Source organism: Molothrus aeneus, chromosome 9 (assembly GCF_037042795.1).
Source record: "Molothrus aeneus isolate 106 chromosome 9, BPBGC_Maene_1.0, whole genome shotgun sequence".
NCBI lineage: Eukaryota > Metazoa > Chordata > Aves > Passeriformes > Icteridae > Molothrus > Molothrus aeneus.
Window position 1 is genome coordinate 30,954,368 of NC_089654.1, and position 23,048 is coordinate 30,977,415.

The 23,048-nt window shown below is 42.2% G+C and overlaps 1 protein-coding gene across 2 annotated transcripts in view; it reads right to left on the bottom strand.

The window, feature by feature from the left end:
• Positions 1-23,048, bottom strand: part of ATF6 (activating transcription factor 6) — a 76,623-nt gene that overhangs the window by 31,506 nt on the left and 22,069 nt on the right. Inside the window, exons 10-14 of one of the 2 annotated variants that reach the window (XM_066556210.1) lie at positions 20,893-21,036; positions 19,027-19,146; positions 17,180-17,282; positions 15,702-15,766; positions 11,644-11,755 (exon numbers count right to left, since the gene is read on the bottom strand). In XM_066556210.1, the coding sequence (XP_066412307.1) occupies positions 11,644-11,755; positions 15,702-15,766; positions 17,180-17,282; positions 19,027-19,146; positions 20,893-21,036 (544 nt within the window). Of the gene's footprint in view, positions 1-11,643; positions 11,759-15,701; positions 15,767-17,179; positions 17,283-19,026; positions 19,147-20,892; positions 21,037-23,048 lie in introns of both variants that reach the window. The other variant, XM_066556209.1, reaches the window with a different exon arrangement.

Consider the following 23,048-nt stretch of genomic DNA (forward strand, 5'->3'; position numbering starts at 1 on the left):
GTTTTTAGAAACAGAGATCATTTAATAAGTGAAACAGTACTATAAAAAAATCAGCATTTTCCCCTAAAAAGAACCCCTCAAACCAAAACAAGAAAACAATATGATGGAAAATGGTCTTAAAAGCATATATAAGGTACAGGACTAACTCTTACTTGGAAGCAAAAAGGATGCCTGACATTGAGGATTCTTCATTAATCACCCTGGAGCTACCTGAAATGCCCTTCAGAATGGCTGGGCATAGCCTAAGCAATCTGATCCCCATGACCACCTAAAACAGGAGGGTCCCTTCTCCTTCCCTGCCAGCCTCTGGCAATGGTCAGATTCTCCTGAAAGTGCTCTCAGGTCCTCAGGCTGTTTTCCCACCAAGATAATAAAATAAAATGGCCCAAAGAGAGACCTGAGTACTCACAGCCAAGGAACTGTCATGGACAACAGGAACCCTCCTTTCTGGTGCTGATAAACCATGTGAATGATTCACTGGTCTGTACCCTTAGAAAGTCCTGGGATCTGCTCGTGTAGCTAGGGAAGAAAATCAATCATCCCGTTTTGAACAGTGTGAGAGTACTACAGTGCTGTTCAAGCCATCACACAAGCCACCTGCACTTGTCCATTGTACAGCTGGTAGAAAACAGCAGTTTCCACAAAAAAGCTTTCTTGTGTGACAATAGTTTGCTTGGATCCTGCTCTGAAGCCTGAGAATGGATAAAAAGAGGTGTGAACTGGTGCATGAGCACCACACTCCTTGTCCATCTCCTGACACCATCTGAGTAACTGCCTGTCTGCCACAGCAGTTGAATTAGCAAGATCACAGGCACCAGATTAGATAAAAGACAGGGAAAGGTCAGCTTTGGGAGGATAAAAATGTGGGGATGCTTGCTTGCATGCCACTCAGAAGACATCAGGCTATTGCTTTCAGGCTGGGCCTGTCTCTCTTCCTTTACTTCTCTTCTATCACTACTTGCTCTCCACCACATTTAGAACATAAGAGCTTGAGCAAATAAAAGCCTTTCATCTCCCCACTCAGGGTGAGATTAATTTTTTCCAGGTTTAGCTCTCTCACAGAGTTATCTGGGCTCCTTTTAAAACTTACAGAAGGAAAGGCACCTCTGGAAAGAAATCCAGTCCATGCAATGGTAAGTGTTTGGGATAGGTGGGGAAAATTGAGAAGAGCATTTCTGCCTCCATTTAGCAGAAAAGGAGCCTTGAGTGGTGCTTGAGAATTTGTGGTGCCTGGTAGTCCATAAAGTAGCAACAGCAATCTGTGACATTTTTTAAGAAAGCCAGATGCAAAGAAATTAAAAAAGAAAAACATAAGTATGAGAGGAACGCTGCAAATTAAGCCAACTTAAGCCTTTATCAGTCCACCTCTCACTTAACATGTGCTAGCAGCATCTAGAACTACAGTAGAGGCTTTTGCCTTCAATAGTTCTAATTAGGTACATTTTGCTAGTGGAAGAAGAAGTCTTGAGTTAATTTCCACATTTTCTACAAACATCCTGCAAAGTGTGATGCAACCATATCAGAGAACCACAGAAACTCTGTTTTCATAAATGTGGGTTTTAAAAATGAAGTGCTCCATTCACAACATTTCACCAAGCCACTGGAGTTTTCAGCTTTTTTATTTCAAAATACAGGGGACTTTCAGAAGTCAAAGAAACCTCTACCAGAATTCTAATCACAGAACAAAGATGTGAGGAATGATGCCTGAAAGGTTTTAGATGAGTATATATCAGTGTCCTCTTAGGCACCGAGGGTACAAATATTATGGCAAAATAATTGATTTCACTATATTGATAGCATCAATTGCATAGGCACTTTTAAAATCACCTAAATTATGCTTCCATATGAACCCTACCCTCTTTTCTTATTACTGTACTGGTTTTAATTCGACACAAAACAACTGAACATCTTGGACTCATAATGACTTCTGCAAATTATCAGAGGTACTGAGCACCCTGAAGGCACCAATCCAAATATTCTCTTTTAGCTGGAGGGGAACTCAGCTTGCCATTAACCCATTTAATATGTGTAGTCACTGCTCTCTTCATTAACTAAACTCATCAACAAAAATACCTTATCATGCTCTTAATGTGCAGGTCTACAGCAGAGCAAGAGCCTGAGGCTACTTCCTCCTGCTGGATGTTCTCCATTTCACTTCCATTCCCTCCTGCCCTCTGAACCTCTCGTGGCTCTGCAGAGCTGTGCCTGACCCACACAAAGCAGTGTGAATTCCAGGCAGTCCCCAGGCTGCAGATCATTCCCCTCTGTCCCTCTGATCCCACACAGATCTGTTTGTAAGCACACCTAGAGCATACACAGCCCTGTAACAACTGCACATGCCATTACTGGGAGGGAAACCCAGACCAGGAGCACAGTAACACATCCTCTGATGGGCCAGATTCAACACTATAACTTCCTACATGTCCAGGCAGCTGCACCAAGGCTTTGTCAGGGCATTTTCAATCAGAAAAAGCACTGCAAGCAGCTAGAGGTGATTTGTAACAGAACTGGACAGAAGGTGCCACAGCTGAGGTACAGGGTTCTGGTTTTTGTCTTTCAGTGCACACTAGTCTTGTTCTAAGATGCCTGTTTCCTAGGAGAATTAAGGTGCTGGAAGTGACTTTTATAAACAAACAGGTAAATTCTCAAGTCAACCATCAAGATTTGGAGAGAATAAGTCATAAGGGTATCAATCTTGATTCATGTGAAGAGGTTCTACTCTGCTGGACAGTGCTGGTTAGAACTGCCAGGAGAGCAAAGGAGGGATGGAGTGCTGTATGGAATTAAATGATCATTATTTGAGAACTTATAGGAGGTCAGGTTCTTCTCTCTGGCCTATCCTGCACTCTTTACAGGCACATGTGTACATGACAATGAGATTAAGGGACAGACATGCTTTTTACATGCATTTCTTACGTCCCTTTGACAAGTGCCATGCTGTGGGCAATATCCTCCTCCTGGACTGCCATAACAAGCCAACACCAACCAACCCTACCCTGAAATGGAAATACCCTGTCACAACATTGCCATTTACCCAGCTGGCTTCACATCCTTTTTTCAGCATTGGCGTGGCCTTAAACTAAAGTTTCCTTCTAGTTGTGGAAATGTAGTTCTTTACACTTTCTTTCATTCTCCTAGAGCTGCAATTACCTGATTTTGTGAAAAATTTTACACCAAGCAAATGGCTGCATCTGTTGCTTTTCTCCAAATGATAGCATGTTGATGTCTACCTTCATTTTCGTACATGTTTCCCTATGTTGGCACTTTGGAAATTGAGTGGGAAAAAGGAAGAAGGAAGGGAAACTTCATGCCTGGATTCTATGCAGCACCTCTGCTGCCTGCTGGAGAGTTAAGGCTTACAGCTGGTTAGCAAATGCCAAACATATGGACCAGCAAAAGGAAAGAGAAATCCAGAGTGTTATTTCCTTGATGTTAAGGAGATGCCCTTCTGGAGATGGTGGTCCCAGATCACCTAAGACAGCAGATTGGTTTTCTTTCAGCTGCCTTTTCCAGGAGTCACCTGCCCACTGATTGCCTACTGAGTTCCTGATGAAAAACTGCAGATCTGAATGCTCAGGACTGTTCTTAGAGAGGAGAAGAGCTCCATGCTGATTTCCTAGAAAGGAGATTAAACAAGGGCTTCCCAGATGCTAACAAGTGACTCAACCTAAGAATCTCCAAGCTGAGGAACAGCTTGGAAATGTGCACTTCTAGAGTCTCAGAGGAGAGCACTGTTTAACACACAGGAGTCTGGCAGGACTCAGATCCTGAGAGGAAGGCCTGTGCACCTTCCCACCCTCTTTGAGACAGCTGACACTTCCAACCTTGTTTTGGATAGTCACGAAACCAAGGAACGATAACAACCACTTGTGCAATACTTGGTGGCCCTTTGCCAAGCAGCTCCAAGGGCAGTGGCCCATGGCATTTAGCAGGCAGGCCACTCCTCCACAGCATCCTCATGCTGCAACACACTGCTCGAGCTGTGCACATGCACCCCTGCACAGCTTTGCCTTCTCTCCATGAAAAACACTTTCAAGTGCCAGAATTATTCACAGGCACATTTTAACGTTTGCAATCAAAACACAAAGAGGATTTCCTGAACAGTGGTTTCCAGTGTGAAGGATCTCTTAGCTTAGCCCATGGCATTCTGAATTCCTAATCACTAACTCAAAGCTTGACAGTCTCTATTAAATGTGCTGGCAAAATTGGAGTTCATCCAACTGCAGGGTGAAGAGCAAAGCCGTGCCAGGCATGAGGCAAAACGATCTCTTCTCACACCCATCACCATTCCAGTAGATAGACCACAAACAACTAGGAGACCCAGAAGCTGAAAACAAGTTTTATGTTCCACTTTCAAGCAATTTCAAAGTCAGTTTAAAGATAAGAATGTAGAGTGAATTCTATCACACTTCTTGTCCTAGGAGTGTCAGCTATTTAAAAATAAAACCTGGAAGCTAGTAGAGTTCTATTCGGTCCAGTGGGAGGTGATGATAATCTGTGCACACTCATAACAGCACCTGGGCTCTTACTTCATAAAATAAGCTTTGTGTGCTGTCCAGCTAAAAATCTGGCAAAGGGATTAATTCTAACTGGAAGCAAATAACTTCATCTGACCAGAATTAACTCTAAATGTGTGCCTAAGATTTTAAATAATGCTTTCAAATGTAATACTGTAATGATTAATATTCACTAAAAGGTAGGACACTAATGAAACCAAACCCATCTCTATTATGCGTGCCCTACTTTTATACAGACCCTAGAGTGTCAGATATAAAACCAGAAAATGAACAGAAAATTATCACTAGTCCGAAGCTGTGGAAGTGCCAAGTTCAAGTAAGAAGGCAAGCAGGGGTACTTTCAAGTGCTCTCTGCATGTACTGTCATTCAAGGCAAAAAAAGTATCATGAAGGTCATTTTTTCAAGCAGTTCATTCTTATCAGATTCAAGTCAGTGTCTTACTGGCTACTGAAGTTCCAGAGATGAAGGTATCATTTATGTCTCTGTACAGTTAGGGCTCAGTCAGCATCGATCCCACAATTAGGTACTGCTACAGATCATAAGCAAGAGCCCACCATTCCCTTCCGGGAACTGTTCAGAACAATCTGAGTAAAATTTTCTTCAATGAACATCATGCTATCACAAAAGAAAGATGTACTATTATGTGGCATAAGTAAAGTATTATTAATGCATTATTGAACTTGGGTTATTTCCTGAAGGAAGGGAACTGTTTCAGAGCTCCATATTTTCACCACCTGCTCTGATTGAGCACAAATTAATTATCTGTGGATAAACTTGTGCTCCTGCTCACTTTGTGGGTGGCAATTGTCTGTTCTGTACTCTTATTAGTGCTGTTCTGTACTCTCATTAAGTGAGATACTGCTGTCATTCCTTTACTGAGACAATTCCCACTATATAATCACATCTTCCTCCCATGCTTCCCAATTATACTTCTCTATCCTATGGCCACACCAATTTCATAAGCAGTGGGACTTTTACAGAGGTTTTCCAAACCCAACAATCTTCCTTTCCTTCTTGCCCACAGCTCTTTGTCTCTCAAGCATGCAGCACATTTTAAATATGTGTATGCTATTACTGGTCACGTCTCCCTGCAACCACTTTGGGTTCTGGAGACATTTCTTGCAGCATGTTTTATTTCCACTATAATTATCTGCATTGTATGTTGTCCTTCCAAATACTAGTTTAAAAATAACAAAGTATTAGTTAGTTTTGGGATGTGTAAAGAAATTCAGTGATGGCATTAATATGATTCATGAAATTCCAGCAACCATAGAGAAGACAAACGAATCAAGACTATACACACCAAATCCAACAGGAGTTTTGCTTCATGCCAGACATATTGAAGTTGACTTTCCTGCCTCTGCTTATACATCTGTCCTCAAGACTGCATCAATTCTTGACTTTATTTGGAGGACAGTGGGGTTCAAAGGGACCCAAGGAGATAAAAATCAGAGTGACTAAGACTTTGCTTCCAAAATGCCTTGGGATAGATTCCCAAGTAGGAGCAGCTCCCCAAGCAGGAGCTAAGAACAGAACAAAGGAAACAAAACCCCGCTTGCTGGGACAGGCATCACTTCCCTTCTCAGAAACACCATTCTGCAATGCTGTTCTGGTCTCTCCTGTTTGCACCTGGTTGAGCCAGGAGGCTGCAGGAGATGCTGCACTGCAGCTGCCACTCGTGGCTGCTCTTCTCTGGCTTCCACCCCCACACATCTGGGATGTCTCACTGCCTGCTCCTCCTCTTCCCCCTCCTCTCAGGCTGCTTGTTCTCCACAGTACACACACATCTCTTTGCTGCTTTGTCCCCCAAAGGATGTCCTCAGTGACAAATGATGACATTTGATGAGTCAGGTTTTTTGGAAAATAGGAGAAGGTGTTGACAGAAACACCTTTTAAAAAACTGCTGGCCTTTAGCTGCAAACCTAAATTAACTTCTTTTGAGTGTCCTTTTACCTAACTTGCATACACAAGTATTTTGAGAATCCCAGGACAGAGGTGAGGCCATTTGTGTTCTATAGACCAACAAAAAAAATCAGACTTCATTTTAGATTATTAGATTTCTCTCTGGAGGTTTTTAGACTAAGCTCTAAGATGCTACCAAAAGCAACATCTTCCCCAGCTGAGTAACAGAAAAAGCACAGAGAAACCTTCTCCCCATCACCTCTCCATCCCTTTGAAAGTCACCTCTACCTCCTCCCCACCAACCTGAAATATTCCATATGGAAAGGAAGACAGTTCAAGAAACAGCAGAAACAAAAACAATGAGGCAAGCTTCATTGGACACTGGGGATTTGGAAGGAGAAAATTCCCTGACACAGAAAGAATCCAAAGTCTGGCCAGAAAAGATGGAATTTGTAACAAAGAATACAACAGGCCAGACTTAATTTTCACTATCGACACTTAGATGGAAACAGGAGGTTTTCATAACGGATTTTCAAATCTGAAAATCAAATACAGCTGTAGTTTGACAGAGGCTGACTCACTGAGCTTCAGGGCATGCTGAAGCACAATCACACATTCTGTTTGCTTCTAAATTCTCCCAGAGAGGCATGAATCGGCCTCACAGAGAAGACAGGCTAAAGGGTGAGCTCTGCTTTGAAAAGGACAGACCATTTTATCATGGATACTATGCCCTAAACCTCAGTTCTTTTACCACATATTATTCTCAGCATATTTATAAAATATAAGACAAGATCTAAAAATCCTACAATCCTGGGATAAAGTAACCTTTTTCCTCTGAACAGCTACTAAGGTCAGGCTCCACAGGAAAAAGGACAGTTTGTAAAATCTTTCAAAAATCTGCATATTAACAGACCGCAGTTGCAAATCCACAGGACTCAAACAGAATAGCTGCTCTATCTCTAGATAGATAGGGCAGCAGGACTATGTGGGTCTAATCAATTCATCTGAATGAAGCACCAAATTACACATCCCAGTCTGCAGAAATCCACAAAAAAGTCAACAGCAGAAAACACTATGTTCAGTAAAAACCACCCATTGTCAAGTGCAACAAAGTAGGAGGAAAATATATGTTAGGACTGAATTTCTGGCTGTGAAACATCATCTGAAGCCAACTTCTTCTAAAGCAGTTTTCCCTGCCGGATGTTGATGGCATCAGGAGTGCAGTGAATTGGAACCTGCCTCATTCAAATTATTGTTGCCAGCAGTGTGTGCAGCACAGCAAACTGCTGCTGCACAAGCATGTCAAAGCCAGCCTTTATCATCTTTTGCTTCCTGAAAGTAACAGATCATCCCAAATACAATTATATCATCTCAAATACAATTAGCACAGGACTGGCTTATTACCAACAGAAGCACATTTCAACTTAGACATTTTTATTCCTAGCAAATAAAGAAAGAACAAACGTTCTGATTGAAATTTGGCTTAATAATTTCAGCAAAAACTTGTTTGCAGAACTCAAAAAGCTGTTAAATGCTTACTGCAGATGTTGGCTTATAGGACCAGAAATTTACTTTCATAATAAGAGGTTTCCCTGAAGCTCTATGGTTTATGGCACTGAAGCAGAAATTTATAAAGCCAATTCCTGGTTTTACAGAAGCTGGTAAAGGCTTTGCCATTGATTCCCATAGGGCCAGCATCACTCTTTCTCTAAGAAACAGAAACCATTTAATATCTACTTTTTACTACATTCTATTGTAAGATACTCTATATGCACTGGAATAAATGCAAGTGGCAAACTTTGATATTAGAAGACATTTCTGCTTTGAAATAGAGAAGTAGTGAGAGGAAATGCCAGAAGTCCTCTGAACTTCCCAAGCGAATTAAACTCTAAACTTTGTTTCCCTTAAGAACAGTAATTACATTCTTACCCTAAAAAATGTCACCGTCCTCAAATAAGCCTGCAGAGATGTCATCACTGAGTGAACCTTCCAGGATGGAGAAATCTACTCCCAAGTTGTTTAATCACTCCAAGTTTTGGGGACTCTGATCCTAACCACACAAGGGTGGAATGATCTGAAGCAGCATTTAGAGACCAAAGTAAATTGGATGGGATTTGATTTCTCCAATGATTTAGTTAATTACTTTTCACATTAAGCTAGCTATTCAGGTAATTCTAGAAACAATTGCAAGGCCTGAATACTCTGTGGCAAACCAGATGAGAGCTCTGACAGAGAGTTGTGTGACACCAGGCTCACACAGAGGAGCCAGGTGTCTCTTCCCTGCTGACAAAGCACCTCAGATCCACCAGCTGGGCTTTTGTACCCACACTCCACTGGGCTTTTAGGACACATCATGCAGACTTGTATCACAGACATTACAGAGCAGAAATCAAGGGGGTTGGCAGAGCAGCAGACTCTTGTTTAAAATGACATTACAGATTCCCCTGATAATAGCAACAAATTCATTTCTTTAGACCCAGAGCAAAAGCCCTGCTTCTTCTATGGACTCAGCTGATCCAAATGCTACTTTATTTTCCTCTCTCCTCCTTAAAAAGGAAAAAAAAAACCCACGTAAACTTTAACTGTAAATATGCGGACCTGCAAGCCTTCCAAGACAAAGGAGAGAAAATAAAATTGATGAGATCATGGGAATCTCAGTCTTACAGGTAGCAAGCATCACCAGAAGAACATGCAGTGTGCAACAGCTTTGCTTCCCAGTCCTGCATTTCCAGACGTCTTGGCTGAGTCCTACCATGTAAGAGGCAGGGGTAGCCCTAGCAAATCCCATTTTCTAGAAAATCCAAGGAACTCAGGGCATGGCTTCTGCAGTGCAAGTGAGAACACACAAAAAAGGTTCCATTTTATCGCAGGCATCCAGGAGAAATGCTGGGGTTTGTGAGGCTGCAGAGCAGGAAATGGGGAAAGAGGATCCAGGGACATCAAGTGGAAAGGAACTCCTGACAACCACAGTCCACCTTCCACTTGGAGCACTACAACCAGAACCACCCACTCCCTGCAACTTTTAACTACAGCATTCTTGTTCTGTTTTTTATGTTACAGGGCTGTAACAGCTTATTAAGTATGTGGGAGTGTCTGCATGGCAAACAGCGAGAGAGGAGAACAAAACATTTCATCTCCAGGCCTTGGCTCCTCACTTGGACAAGCACAAGCAACACAAGTGAACTTCGGGATAGCACTGTGGGGGGAATCAGTCCTCTCACAGCTCCTAATCAGTAGGGAAAAGGGAGCTGCGGTCCAGAGAAAATGAAGTCAGCAATCCCCAGGAGGAGGTGAAAGGGCACCTTCCCAGGCTGGGGCCCTGCTGATGGCACCCCTCTGGCTGTGCAGGAGTCCTTTCTTCTGCACTCACAAAAGAATCTAAGCAAATCATTGAAAAGTGCCTCAGGGCAGAGCTTGCTGCTAGATCAGGTTTGCCCTGTTTAAACAATAAATGAGGTAATGCATGAAACTGCCTTCTATTTGAGGACACTTCATTCATAAAACAGAAATACCAAAAGCTTTGCAACCAAATAAACTTCATAGATGGTTTTAAAAGGCCCCTGCACCCCTCCCAGCAAGAGAGCAGAGCAAGCTGTAGGGATTCTGCAGCACAAGACACACTGTTTCCAAGGACAGCTCTGCAACTTGAAATGAGAGCTGACAACTTCCAGGTCATTAACCCAACAGTGTAAACAGGACCTATGGACATGTACATGCATTCAGGTGGGCTGAAGCAATGGCCCCAAGTGCAGAACTCTACAAACACTGCTCTGATTTTTGTTCAGAGTTTCCAGGAAAACTTTTATTCTCTGCTCCCTTCTCCTCATCCTCAGGATATGTGGAGCCTGGTGCTGGCTATATTTGTGTTGCTAGCTGAAAGAACAGCAGAACATGCCAAGCATTTAATAACAAAATTCCAGCCTTGTGACACAACCAAGTAATCCCAAGACTGGAAGCTAACCTCATATTTCTACTCAGCATAAAACCTTAATGCTAAGAAGAGCACCGCTATTTTTATTTTGCCTGAACCTTTTCTACAGACGTGCATCTCACAAATCAAGAAACTTGCTATGTACCGGGTGGAACAGGGCTGTATTACCTATGTACCTATGGCATCTATAGATTGGTAGTTATGACAACACAGGAGCTGCTCAAACTAGCTGTGCTGATCTGTGTGTTCTTACACAGAACTGGTTTTAGCTGGGTGAGCTGTTGTCATGGCCACTACTGGTGCCCACTACTTCAGGGCCCCTCTCGGGTCACTCCTATGAAGAGGAAACAAATGGAGCTTTGCAGGGTCCTGGGAGGATCACAGCTGGGTGTGAACATGCACAGAACATGCACATTTTCATCTAACACCCCAACTGCAAAATGGCAGGGCAGGAGGCTCAGCAAGGCCCAGGGTCAGCCAAACGTGCATAACAGACATATCTAATGACTCCTCGAGATCTCTGCAAAAGGGAGGAAAGAAGTTCCTCCAACTCCAGGTTGGTGTTTCAACCACTGTCTGCCTTGATCATTTCCATCACCAGATCCCAACCAGCTTCTCACTGCTGCAGCTGTCCTGGCTTTGACACTAGTCAGGCTTGCAGTGCAGAAAGTGCCATCAGACACCTGAAATTCCATTTTATAACAGCTTTTACCATCAGTAACTGTGCTGCAGATGTGAGGCTGTGCCTGACAAAGCTGCAGCACAAGCCTCTGCTGTATCTCAGCACAGACAGCAGGCCCGCTCATCTGTGCCAACTTACAAGTCACAAAACAGCAGAAAAATTGTGGCCCTGCACATGCAGTCTGTACAGCTGCAATATGTGATACATAAAACTGCAAATGCAAGAGTTTTGGGGGAAGACAAAAACTGTATTGTGCTAACAGTAATAATTTATGCAGAGGGAATATTTGTTCCTATACTCAGAAGCAGAGAAGGTTTGTACCCCTATTAAGTAGCTCTAATTTGTGTTGAACCACAAAGTTCATGCAATTTTGGGCTGTCTTGCCCTGGCACTATAATGTTTCCTGCAAAACTCTTTCCATTCCCAATATGATGAGCATGTTTTACAAAGACCATGATCTGGCCATGTTACTTGTAAAGGACACAGAGAAGCATAATTTCAGAAGAAACAAATTTACCTTCAATCTTGACTAAGTCATCTTTGGTATCTCTGCTAGAAGCAATCTTAGGGACCTGAGTAAAAGGCCAGTACCAGCCCCTGCTACACTTACTCTGCGGAATGACACCACATAGAAGGTATCTTCCCTTCGGTGAATTGCTTCAAAGAAGTCTTGATAGCTCTGTGGAGAGGCATAATACACTTGCAGCTCATTCCCTGAGTTCCTGCTGAAATAAAGAAGGGCAAAGGTAATTATTTTAGACAAGACAGTCAATTTCAGTGAGACTTTGGAGACCTACTTTTTAAAGGAACTCCAGCTCTTCCTCCACTGAGAGAAGCTTGAGGAACACAGAACACAGGTGAAGACAATGAAACTACTCAGTACTTTTTGAAAGTTCAAGGTGTTTCAAAGGTCTTACTGTGGCAAAGTTTCCAGATTTGTTTTTGTTCATGCTTCTGAGGCCAGCAAAAACCTGTTTGCTAGCTCAACAGGAAAAAAAGGTTTCAACCTAAAGTGTCTGAAAAATTGTGATGACTTCTGAAAATAAATTTAAGGATAAAATGTCATTCTGAAACAAAGTACCAAACTATTTAGTAATGAAATAATTTTCTTTTACTGCTAAGAATCAAACCACTGAAATTGAAAGAAGTACAAAGTTAAGCATAAACAAAGCTTTTAATTTACTGTCAAATGACAAATTCACCTTCTTTCTCACCCACATTTCTTTTCTTTTTTTCTGCTGTGTCCTCTTGTCAACTCAAAGATTTTTCCCCTGGTCTACTCCAAGGTTTGTTCTTGATTTCAATTTAGACAGAGGAACAAAAATAAGATATTCACATAATTCTAGCTTATCTTTTCCACGGTTCTCATCTTACACATGAGACATGAGGAAAAGATGCTCCAAACCATTCTAAGCCAAAACACTGGCAATTCCTACAGTCATGGTACTTATCCACTGTTTATCTTGGAAAGGTGAGAAATTCCTAGCATATACTGCTATCATTAATACTTCCCCAATCCCATTCCAAAAGAACTTATTTAATCACACTGGAAAGCTGTACTCAGGGAAACCATTAGCTGGGCCTTCAACCTGTCATTTTAATTTCCTCCACTTTAATAGCACACTGTGTGTTTGCAGCAAGGACACTGACTGGGCATCCCTCCCGTACCAAGTTGTCTTCTGCTGACCCAGGTTTTCAACTGGGAGGGCTAATTTAGATTATTTTAGTACGTTTATAAAATATAACAAGGCGCAAATCTATCACCAAGAGATTTTCTCAAGCAGCGGTAATAACAGGCTGTCACCATCTTCTCTTCCACTGCTAACCGAGTCCTGTTACAAGCAGAAGACTGCAGCTGACAGGACAGTTGCCCTTTCATAGGACTGGGGGTGTAAGTCCTGGGGGATCAGGAGCAGGCAGCTCTACTCTACACATCCTTTTCTGCAGAACTATGCATGAGAGGAAACAACCCCTGTCCTTCACACACAGGAAACAAAGACTGGAGATAATTTGAGCTTGATTACTCATTCACAAAAATACGCAGGCACAGCAAGTCCCTCCTGAGATGGAGCATAGAGCTGGGCTGTGATGAAAGACATCACATCTGAGATGGAGCATGGAGCTGGGCTGTGATGAAAGGCACCAGCACTGGAGCTGGGCTGTGATGGAAGGCACAGCACTGCACATACAACACATCCTGAGAATTGACACAGGGTACACAGAGTTGTGTGCTTGCCCACATTCCATGTGACACAACAAGACCTGAAAACCAGCCACAGGAAAAAACTGCCCCAAAGCACTTAGAAACCACAGGGTCTTTCCAAAGCTCTCCTGGTTGTGTAAAACATCGAATATGAGTGATACCGGGGCTTATTGTAGGTACACAGTTTGTGGTAATTGGGAATGCGGCTGTGGCCAAGCCTCATCCCTAATGGGCTACAACTGTGAAAAGCAAGTGAACAGTATTGAAAGCAATGAGACATGGAGTGCCCAGCTGTACTGACCAATCACAGAAGGGAACAGAGGGGACACAGGTACAATGCATGAACAATTAGAGGTATCAAAGGTTGGGCTAAAGAACAAGAGGGGCAGATGTTTGCAGCCTTCTGAAGGGATATGATGTCATTCTGTACGGGCAGACACCTGAAGCCTTCTGATGTGGTATGGTGTTACTCTGTAAGGGCTGAAGCTTTCTGAAATTGTATGATGATACTCTGTGTATCATGGCCATCTCAACTGCAACATATGTGTATGCTGTGACATATTGCAAGGCAGGACATCACATCTGCCAATAACTGCGATGGACTGCTCCACCAAAGGGAGGGAGTAACTCCAGAACCAAAACCAGGTGCAAAACTATCGTTTTTTAAGTAACACTTTGGCATATTACAAGAAAGCACCATCTTAAATTGCGTATCCCAAACAATGATGCTGAACCTGGCCATTTACTGGGAGATAAAGAGAACTTTTGTTTTAAAACTCTGAAGGACACTGCTTGTTATGCATCACAGAGCATTGGGATGTTGCACACAGGCTTGTTTTGGGAAGAAATGAAGCAGGACACAGTGCTTTATGCATCAAGAACCACAATCCTAACAGTGCAAAACTTAGGAAAATAACTGGAGAGTCTCATTTTGATACCTGAAGCCTTAAGAAGCACTCTTACATAAGCCCTCAACAAAATCACCTCTGAAAAAAGCTACATGGACTATAAAGAGATGAGGGGTGTTGATGATTTTCTTTTAAATCATCTTAAATTTATCTCCTCCACTGCTTTGACTTCGCTGAAATTCTTTTCAACCCTCAGCTTCCTGATAGAGATTACAATGGAGAAGGAGACTCTTCTAACAGAGGCATTCAGTAAACCTGAAGTTAAGCCTTTGAGTAGGACATTGGACTAGAGATCTCCAGAGGTCCTTTATAACCTAAACTTCCCTTGATTCTATGATTTCATGGAGCACCTAATAGCTGGTGGCTCCAAGAGGAACTGGAAATCTGTTATATGTTCTTGGCAGTTCCAGGACAGTCTCAGCATGCAGCTGCCATGACTCACCAGTCCTGTTCACATAAACATCCTTAATCTGAAAAAACCCCAAAAAATCTCACTTCCTTTGGAGTACAACAGATGCATGATGTTTCACGCTGTTTCCAATAATCCAGATAATTCTTTTTCAAGAGTAATGCAAGCATGTATATTAAACTGCCTTATGGCTTGAGGCTTGTTCATCAGTGCTCAGTTGAAGCAGCTATCCTTCATCTGCCTGTAGAACTCAAAAAGCTTTTTTTTTTTTCTTGTAAGTCAAGATGTATCAAAATTTGACAGCCTGTTTTCCGTAACATTTGCCTGCAGCTTGCTCTTTTCCCCCAGGCTGATGCTGATTTCAAAGCAGCAGTGCAAACAGGAAGGCCACAGTGTCTTACTTCCCACAGCACCATTTCAGGTGGTGTTCTCACCAAAAAGTCCCCTCCATACTCCATTCTGCTCTTACACTCCTCTTTGGCACTTCAAAGCAGACAGTCTTCTAAACAGTTTCACACAGAGATCAGGAGAGAGAAATTTTGTTTCCTAAATCTTTTCTGTCCAGTACTTCCCAGGGAAGAGGGACAGGATAGTTATGAGGAGGGGTGCGCAGGGGACATCAGGAAACTATCCATTAACATGCTCCAATAATCACTAGAGAAAAGTCAGCAGATGGAGACAAAGAATGCAAATGAGATACAATGGTACTTTAAGTTCATCATAATAATTTGGTGCTAGCTCTACCCTTGAAGATAATGAGAGAAATCTTTCCCTTATCAGACTCATGGCTCTTTGAAAACTTCTTATAAACTAACGATGTTCTCAGAGTCCAAAGTCAGTTCCCCCTGTTTTTCCCTAAATATTCAAATCTGTTTAGAAAGGGATTCTGGAGAGCAAAGCAAAGATTTTCTTAGAATTCATAGCTAGAAAAGCCCTGGAAGAGTACAGCTGTGATACAGGGGTCCCTTCAACTGTAATATAAATAATTAGAAGCTGTTATTTGCTAAGGGACAGAACTAGACCAAGAAAAGTAGATGTATTTGGCTTAAGAACACCGAGAAGATGAAAATGGTCATTCTTTATCAACTGTTGGTGAAAAGCTAGGTTACTAAGTAGAAAGCAGTAACAAAGAAGCTGTTCTGCCTTACCTGAGACGGGTGTCTGTGTAAGGCATGGTCATTAGCTGGGAATCTGCTTTGTCACTGAGGGAGCTCTGAAAAAGGGGAAAAAAGAAAAGATGACACAAAGTGAAACCAATAAGCAATTCTGTGGTTTGCCACTACATTAAATACAACACACAGAATGGGGGGCAGAGGTTAATCAGTACCCTGCAACAGAAACGTGCATTTTTCCACTGAAACATGAGAAACTGAAATGGTCATCAATCAAGTTGGAACAACAAAACCAGCAAGATTTTAATACAGCCAAATTTGAAGCCAACATTCAGAGACAAGAAAGGTAGCTTGGCACCATAGACAACATTTCTAAACATTCATCCATTCTGCTCTGGACACAGGTGAGAAGGATCTCAAGTTTAATACACAACACTTCTTCTCTAGAATACTGCAGTCTTTCCCACATTGTAATGCTCAATTCTTTTAAAGCTATTACTGTGTGGGGGCCAGAGAATAAGCAAAGGGAAAGCCCACCACACCCCCCTGGAGGGCCAACCCGAGCTACAACCCTTTTGGTAATGGAGAGCAAGAAAATTAACCCCAGAGACCTTTGCGACTGCAGGTTGATTTCTTCTACCCCATTGGCCCTTCCCCCTTGCTCCACCCCTGTGCCCTCATCCCACTGGTCCTGGTGTTGTGTCCTACCCCTCGAGATCCCTAGGTAAACTCCTGCTTTCCTGGCCTAAGTGGCTCTTTGTCTCTGGGCTCCTTTGAGGAAGAAGCTCAATAAAGGCTCTCCCTGGAAGCACACACAAAGACCCCGTCTCTCCTTCTGCGTCGCCCGGGTCCCGACAGAGCTGAAATCAGCCGGTGTGAGCACAGACACGCTGTGCTCCCGAGGTGTCTTTTTCAAGACGCTTCTTTGGGAAGGTCACGGCACTCTGGACAACCGCCCGCCGCAACATTGCTACATCTAATCAATTTAAATATTTTGAAAATTCATTGTCTTAATTTCAGCCTTGATATAAGTATGCCATCTAGATAAAAGAGATTTTAAAAAATGAGAAATATGAGCACATGTCTCATAATTCTGTAGTCGTACAAAAAAAATAATCCCTCTAGCAATAATTTAAACAATAGAAATATTTCAACAAAATGAATCAGCTGTCACCCTTAACAGTGAGTCAGATGAATGTGCTGTAGAGGTTGTATTTCTCTCCACTAAGCAATTGCTTATCCTTACAGAGAAGCCATAAAAAGGATAACAATTTATTTAATTTTAGAAAATGCTGAACATATTTTGATGGCTGCAAAAACCAATTCAAAACCCTGAATCCAAGAGCAGGTATGGAAGAACAAATCTGACAATGTAATAATCAACCAAACACAGCAATTTAAAATGGGATGTGTTGGCTGCCCTAATTACAGGCACGATGGCCACTTTTGTCTATGATGCCAAGTGCAAGCAAGTGAGGGAGAGCGTTCCATGGAATGATTTTTTGTTCACATACCTGTGGGACTCGTGCTCGCTGCTGCTGGCTGTTGCTCAGCCGCCGGGACCGCGTGCGCTCCACCTCGTGCCTGTGAACCCATCCTCGCAGCTCATGGGTCAGCCTAGGAAAGCACAGCATCAGCACAGACTGCAAACAACACTAGCACAATGGTTTAGTGTTATACAACAGTTTAGCTGCCATATAGATGATGCCTTAGGATTTTAGCTTGTATATTTTTCATATATTTGTAATCCTGCAGTTCTTTAGCGTATGGCTCTAAACTCCATATACAGTGTTAGCTACTGTCTTTACATTTTGGTCAGACACAACAATTCCTCTCTAGGCCTGGGAATCAAAGACACCTCCCTGCCTTAGGCCCTGAGAAACATAAACAAAAGTGAGTTGGGGGGGGGGTGCAAACTTGGGTTAAATTACTTCATTACCTGAACCTGTAATTGGAAGATTAACCACCAATATGCAAATGGACCAAACATACAAAAGTATGAAAACCCATGACCTGTCATCCATTTTTGGGTGTAGGCTCTGGGTGGGCTTCGACTGCCCAAGGTGTACCTATTGAAGGCCTTTAATAAATACCCTGCTTTTACTCTGTTAGTCTTGTCCAGCCTCTGTTCTAGGTAGCCACTACAAGGCATCATAGACACTGAAGATTACTATTATTTCACCTTATAATAACTTATTTTTAATACCACAGGAAGAAAATACAATTTTAAGATTTATCTATAAATATTAGATTCACGGGTGTTCCCACATAAAATAGATGTGGGAACACCCATTCTTTTATACTTCCTTTTGCCCAACAAACAGTAATTTTGAAATTACTGGAAGGACCACTTAAATTTAAAATCAAAAGTTGATTAATTCAAGACAAATTATTGATTAAGGAAAAATTTTGGCAAATAAATCTGAGAGAAAGAATGGACAAAGAGAATGGATATAAGGTTAGTGACTCATATCTACAGAAAAAGTGGAGCTAAGTGTTTTCGAACAGTGAAAAAAGAACATCTGCAATGTCAGGTTCAGACTGCTTCTATCAGAAGCTGAAGAATAGAAGACCATCTTTTATATAACTCAGCTGGGAAAGGCTTTTAGCTGGACTTGATTTCTACATCATTAACACTTCTACATATGAAGTGATCTCTTTAAGTCATGAAAACCCCCCAGACAATCAGAAAATTGTTATTTGGTTATTGCAAATGACCAGTGTGAAAATAGAGTGGTGAAAATCATTACTAAAAATCATGGAAAGATTACAAAGATCCAAGTAGATCTGTCCTTATGACAGCAGGCATTGTGTGACAGTGTTCACAGGGGTCTTAGGATGAGGGAAGAGACAAGGATCTGACTCTATGTTTTAAAAGGCTTAATTTATGACTTTATTATATATATTATATTAAAACTATACTAAAAGAATAGAAGATAGGATTTCATCAGAAGGCTGGCTAAGAATAGAAAAAGAAAGAATGATAACAAAGGCTTGTGGCTAGGACAGAGTCCGAGCCAGCTGGGCTGTGATTGGCCATTAATTAGAAACAACCACATGAGACCAATCACAGATCCATCTGTTGCATTCCACAGTAGCAGATAATCATTGTTTACATTTTTTTCCTGAGGCCTCTCAGCTTCTCAGGAGAAAAAATCCTAAGGAAAGGATTTTTCATAAAATGTGTCTGTGACAGGCATTGGACAGTGCAGACACTTAGGAGACACTGGTCACGTACTGGATAAACACCATGAATGGACAACAGTATCATCCACAGCTGTCCAGCAGCACTTGGCCAACACAGAGTTGATGTATCAACCCCTAATAAACTGTAAATGCTCTCAACAGGTTGTTTTCTCACCTCAGCGACTCTGTCCTGTTGATCAGAGGCCGGCAGGGGGGTGGTGGTGGTGAAATATATAACAGTGGTTCTTCTGAGACTATCATTAGTGCTTTGTTATCAGATACAGAACGGTCATACCTGGGAAAAATCAACAAAAGCACAGCAAGAAATCCCTTAAAAAACTTTTTCATGACTCTTTGACCAGAGAATGAGCACTATCACCAGCAGATCCATGAACGTTACAGCTGCTCCTGTGAGACCTCTGAAACAGGTGAGTAACAATTCCTATCAAACATCCAATGTTCTTAGTCAATCCCTCAAAGGAGGCTGACAGCTCTCAGTGCAGGGCAGACAGATGAGCGTTAGCAGATGTTGGATCTCTTCCCAAGAAGGCCAGATATTGATAGAATATGTAGTCTGTAAAATATTCCTCATAGTATGCAAACTATGTGATGTCTGCAGACACAACTTACTTTTTCATTCCAGCGCTCTGCAAGACTTGCTACAGAAATACTAAATTTATTATCCACTAGAACCATGCAGATAGAAAGACCATAACCTATGTAACAACTGAGCAGCCACAAACTATATTATAACTGAATGGAGAAGATTTACATCTCTGTCTCCAGAAACTAGCTTAGTTTTGATAAGAACTGAAAAGGAGCATGTATTTCTCAGTACAAAAATCCATAACACTCTCAGCAATTGCTGAGGGGTTAACTATTTATCACCAAATATCTAATGTAATTTTCTCTCTTGACTGGGTATCAATGTAACAGCTTTAGTCCTCTTGATTTTGACAGACTTGTAGCTCCTGAACCTCAACTTCTTTCTGAAAATTCAGGTATAAGAGCTTATGAAAGCCTTATTCATAATCCCCTCCCTTTCCCAGCTTTCTCTCCAACTTCATGTCAGCTTCTCTCTACTGCATCTAGGACTGATAAAGAATATGCAGCAAAGAGCTCACAGCTTGCCAAACCCAGGGTGAAGCAGAGAAAGAAAAGGAGGTACAGGCACAAGCACATCCTCCTAAGAGAACCACTCCACTCTTCTGTCCCACAGGTCATGGTCTGAAACGGAGCACGTAGGATACAAAGCCCTCACCATGGCTACAGCCTTAAAATGCTCCTGATTTATTGCTTTCTTCTTGCATGGCAAAATACATTAGGGCTTTCTGCACATCTGTGCCTGGCTTTGTTCAACCAGCCAAAACACTCTGCTGGAAAGGGACAGTCTAATAGGATAGATCTTGTAACGGGAAAACATGAGCTGTATTAGCCAGACTTCAATCTGGAGGCAATTATATGTTCACTCACACACTGCATGCTGGAGATCTAGGAAGCCTGAAAGGCAGTATTGAATTAAATAATGGATAAGCACAGGGATGGACTCAGATGGACTTTTTAAAATGAAAAAGAGACTGCTAAGTGCATAGTGTGTTCTTACTCGTAAACTTCCCCACTCTTCTCTGGAACAACTAAGAAAACAAGTACTCCAGCATGAAAAGTAAGAAGAGATAGATAACATGACAGCTATCACAACTATGCAACCTGAACTATAGATCAGAGGAAAAAAGCAAACAGCTGAATTGAAGAAGGTCCTGAAAGTCTTGGTGACAAGCACGTGTGGATAAGCTCTCTTCCCTAACACTGTGCAGCACAGCCACGTGTACACTTTTGAAGCTCTACACATTGGGTACTCTGGGAGATAAAACATCATATTCATTTGAAAAGCAAACTGAGAAGCTTTCAAAACACTGTGCTTAGAACTCAGGTACCCTGTAAAAGCAGCAAGAGCACCGGCCAAAAAGGTGAGCAAGGCAGTGAGGGCTAAAAGCACCAGTGCCCTCTGCCACCCAAAATATGTAAAAGGTTTTGATCTCACCTGTTACTCTTCTCAGAAACGATGCCCTCAGGTATCTTCTGAGCTGTGCTGGACTCCTGGTGAGCTGAGAACTCCAGAAGATTTCTGGTCCGGTGGTTAGAACTCACAGTAGAATCCACTCCATTGGGATCCTTTTCAAATACACTGGAAAACATAATAAACATAGCAAAATGTATCACACACGTAAGAGGTCTGCAAGGCACTTTTCTGTAAGGCATTAAACACTCAGGTGGAGAAGTTTCTGGCTGCTGTTACATGACATGGATAAGGTTCATGTTGTATCTACTGTAAAAACCTGAGGTGTCATTATTATATCATTGTTCAAAGCAGTAGTAGTCAGAAAAGCATTTCTGTTCTCTTTTTCAGTTTTAATTGATTGAAGGATTCAGATGCTCTAGTTTTCACATTCCCTCACACAAACTTCACCTGCTGAAACTAAGAACACTCTTCTTGTAACCCAGGTCTACAGGGATAAGAAAATTATCTCCAGTCAAGTCAAAGCACGCCAAAACTTCAACTTTCATCAGCCTCAAAGTACAATACACATAGTTTATATGAATACAACATGTAAGGAAAACTTAGCTATCAAATTCCGTGCAGCTGCAAGCCTGGAATGTTATGCCAGACATCTACCAGGACTGTACACAAACTTAAATATGTTCAATTCTACTTGGATTTAGAACAACTGGCAGGGCCAACAGCCCCATGGGCAATAGGCCATGGTGCCACACACCCTGATCTGGTGTGTGCTGGCATGGACTGAAGGATCCTGGCCTGGAGGCTGCTCAGCCAGCCAGGAGTGTCTGTGCTGTCCTCCATGCAGAGAGGGAGCAGCACTGCATATGTGAACAGGCAACCCCACCACTGCTGCACCAGACCTGCATCTTCAGAAGGGTGAGCTACAATTGAGAACTCTCAAAAGCACAGAAGCAATACTTCAATTTCTCCTCTCCAGCGGCTGGCTTTCCTCTTTCATAACACAGTTGCTTCCTGAAATATGCATGTTTACAAACCCAAATCCTAACCTTCTTGGCTGCCAACAGCAGAGGATCACCAGCAGCAACAGAGTGAAAACAAAATGCAATGCAGCACACTGACGAGATCTCTGCCATTCATGCTGATAGCAGTTCACAGAGTGTATTTTAACTCATGCCCCACCCCTCCTGTCCAGCAGACGAGTATTTCCTGGTTTTACATGGCATCACTTTGCAACAGGCAACAAATACAAATAGAGACAGACAAAACGTAGCAAGGAGGGCAGATTAAATACTCCACAATTAAGCAGAAGGCAGACAAAATTGCCGAGAAATTCCTTCTCTTTTGCCAACACTTTTGCACTCCTATTAGCAGTGACCCTGTGAGCAACTGTGTCATGTTCTGAAACAGAGGAGTCAGGACAATCCTAGACTCAGGCTGATGTTGCTTTGATTGCCTCCTCTCCTCCAGGTTTCTAGGCAGCAGCATGGAATGAGGGCAGCAGAAATGCTACAGGCTCTGCTTTCACTTGTGCCAATGGGCAGAAAAGTACTTACAGTTTCCTTACTGCCTGTGTACAGTGGTATCCAAATGTCTCATTGCTTCTACTGCACAGAAAGCTGGATGGTTTATTCATTACATCCTATCGGGCAACACCAGGCCTATCCAATTTTACAGAATCAATCCCCACTACCTACTAGGTTTTATGAGATCACATCTCTTCTTTGCCAACGAAAGCATCAGCACAACTGGCAGCATATCAAGCCCAAGAACCAGAGATCAAAACTAAGGCTGATGTTTAAACAAATGCATCACATTCCTGCTGGAAGCTACTCACCTGTGAAATGTCCTTACTGTACTTAATCTGGAGTCATGACAGCTAAAAGTACATGGTACTTTATTCATTAGACCAAGAATATCCCTCAGAAGATCTGAAAGTTGTTAACTCTCCTGCAAATCCCTTCTCCACAGCCTGAGATGTATCAGCCATCCAGTGTGCTGCTGGACCTCCTGGATCTGGTGTTTTAGCCTATCCTAATTCTCTTGTTTCCTATTCAAAATGACACACAGAACCAGAGAAACTGTCCATGTAATTAATTAGTTAAAGCTGAGAAAAAAAATCTAAGCAGAAGAACTGCAACAAACTGCCTTTTATCCATGATGCTCTTCCTTCCTATTTG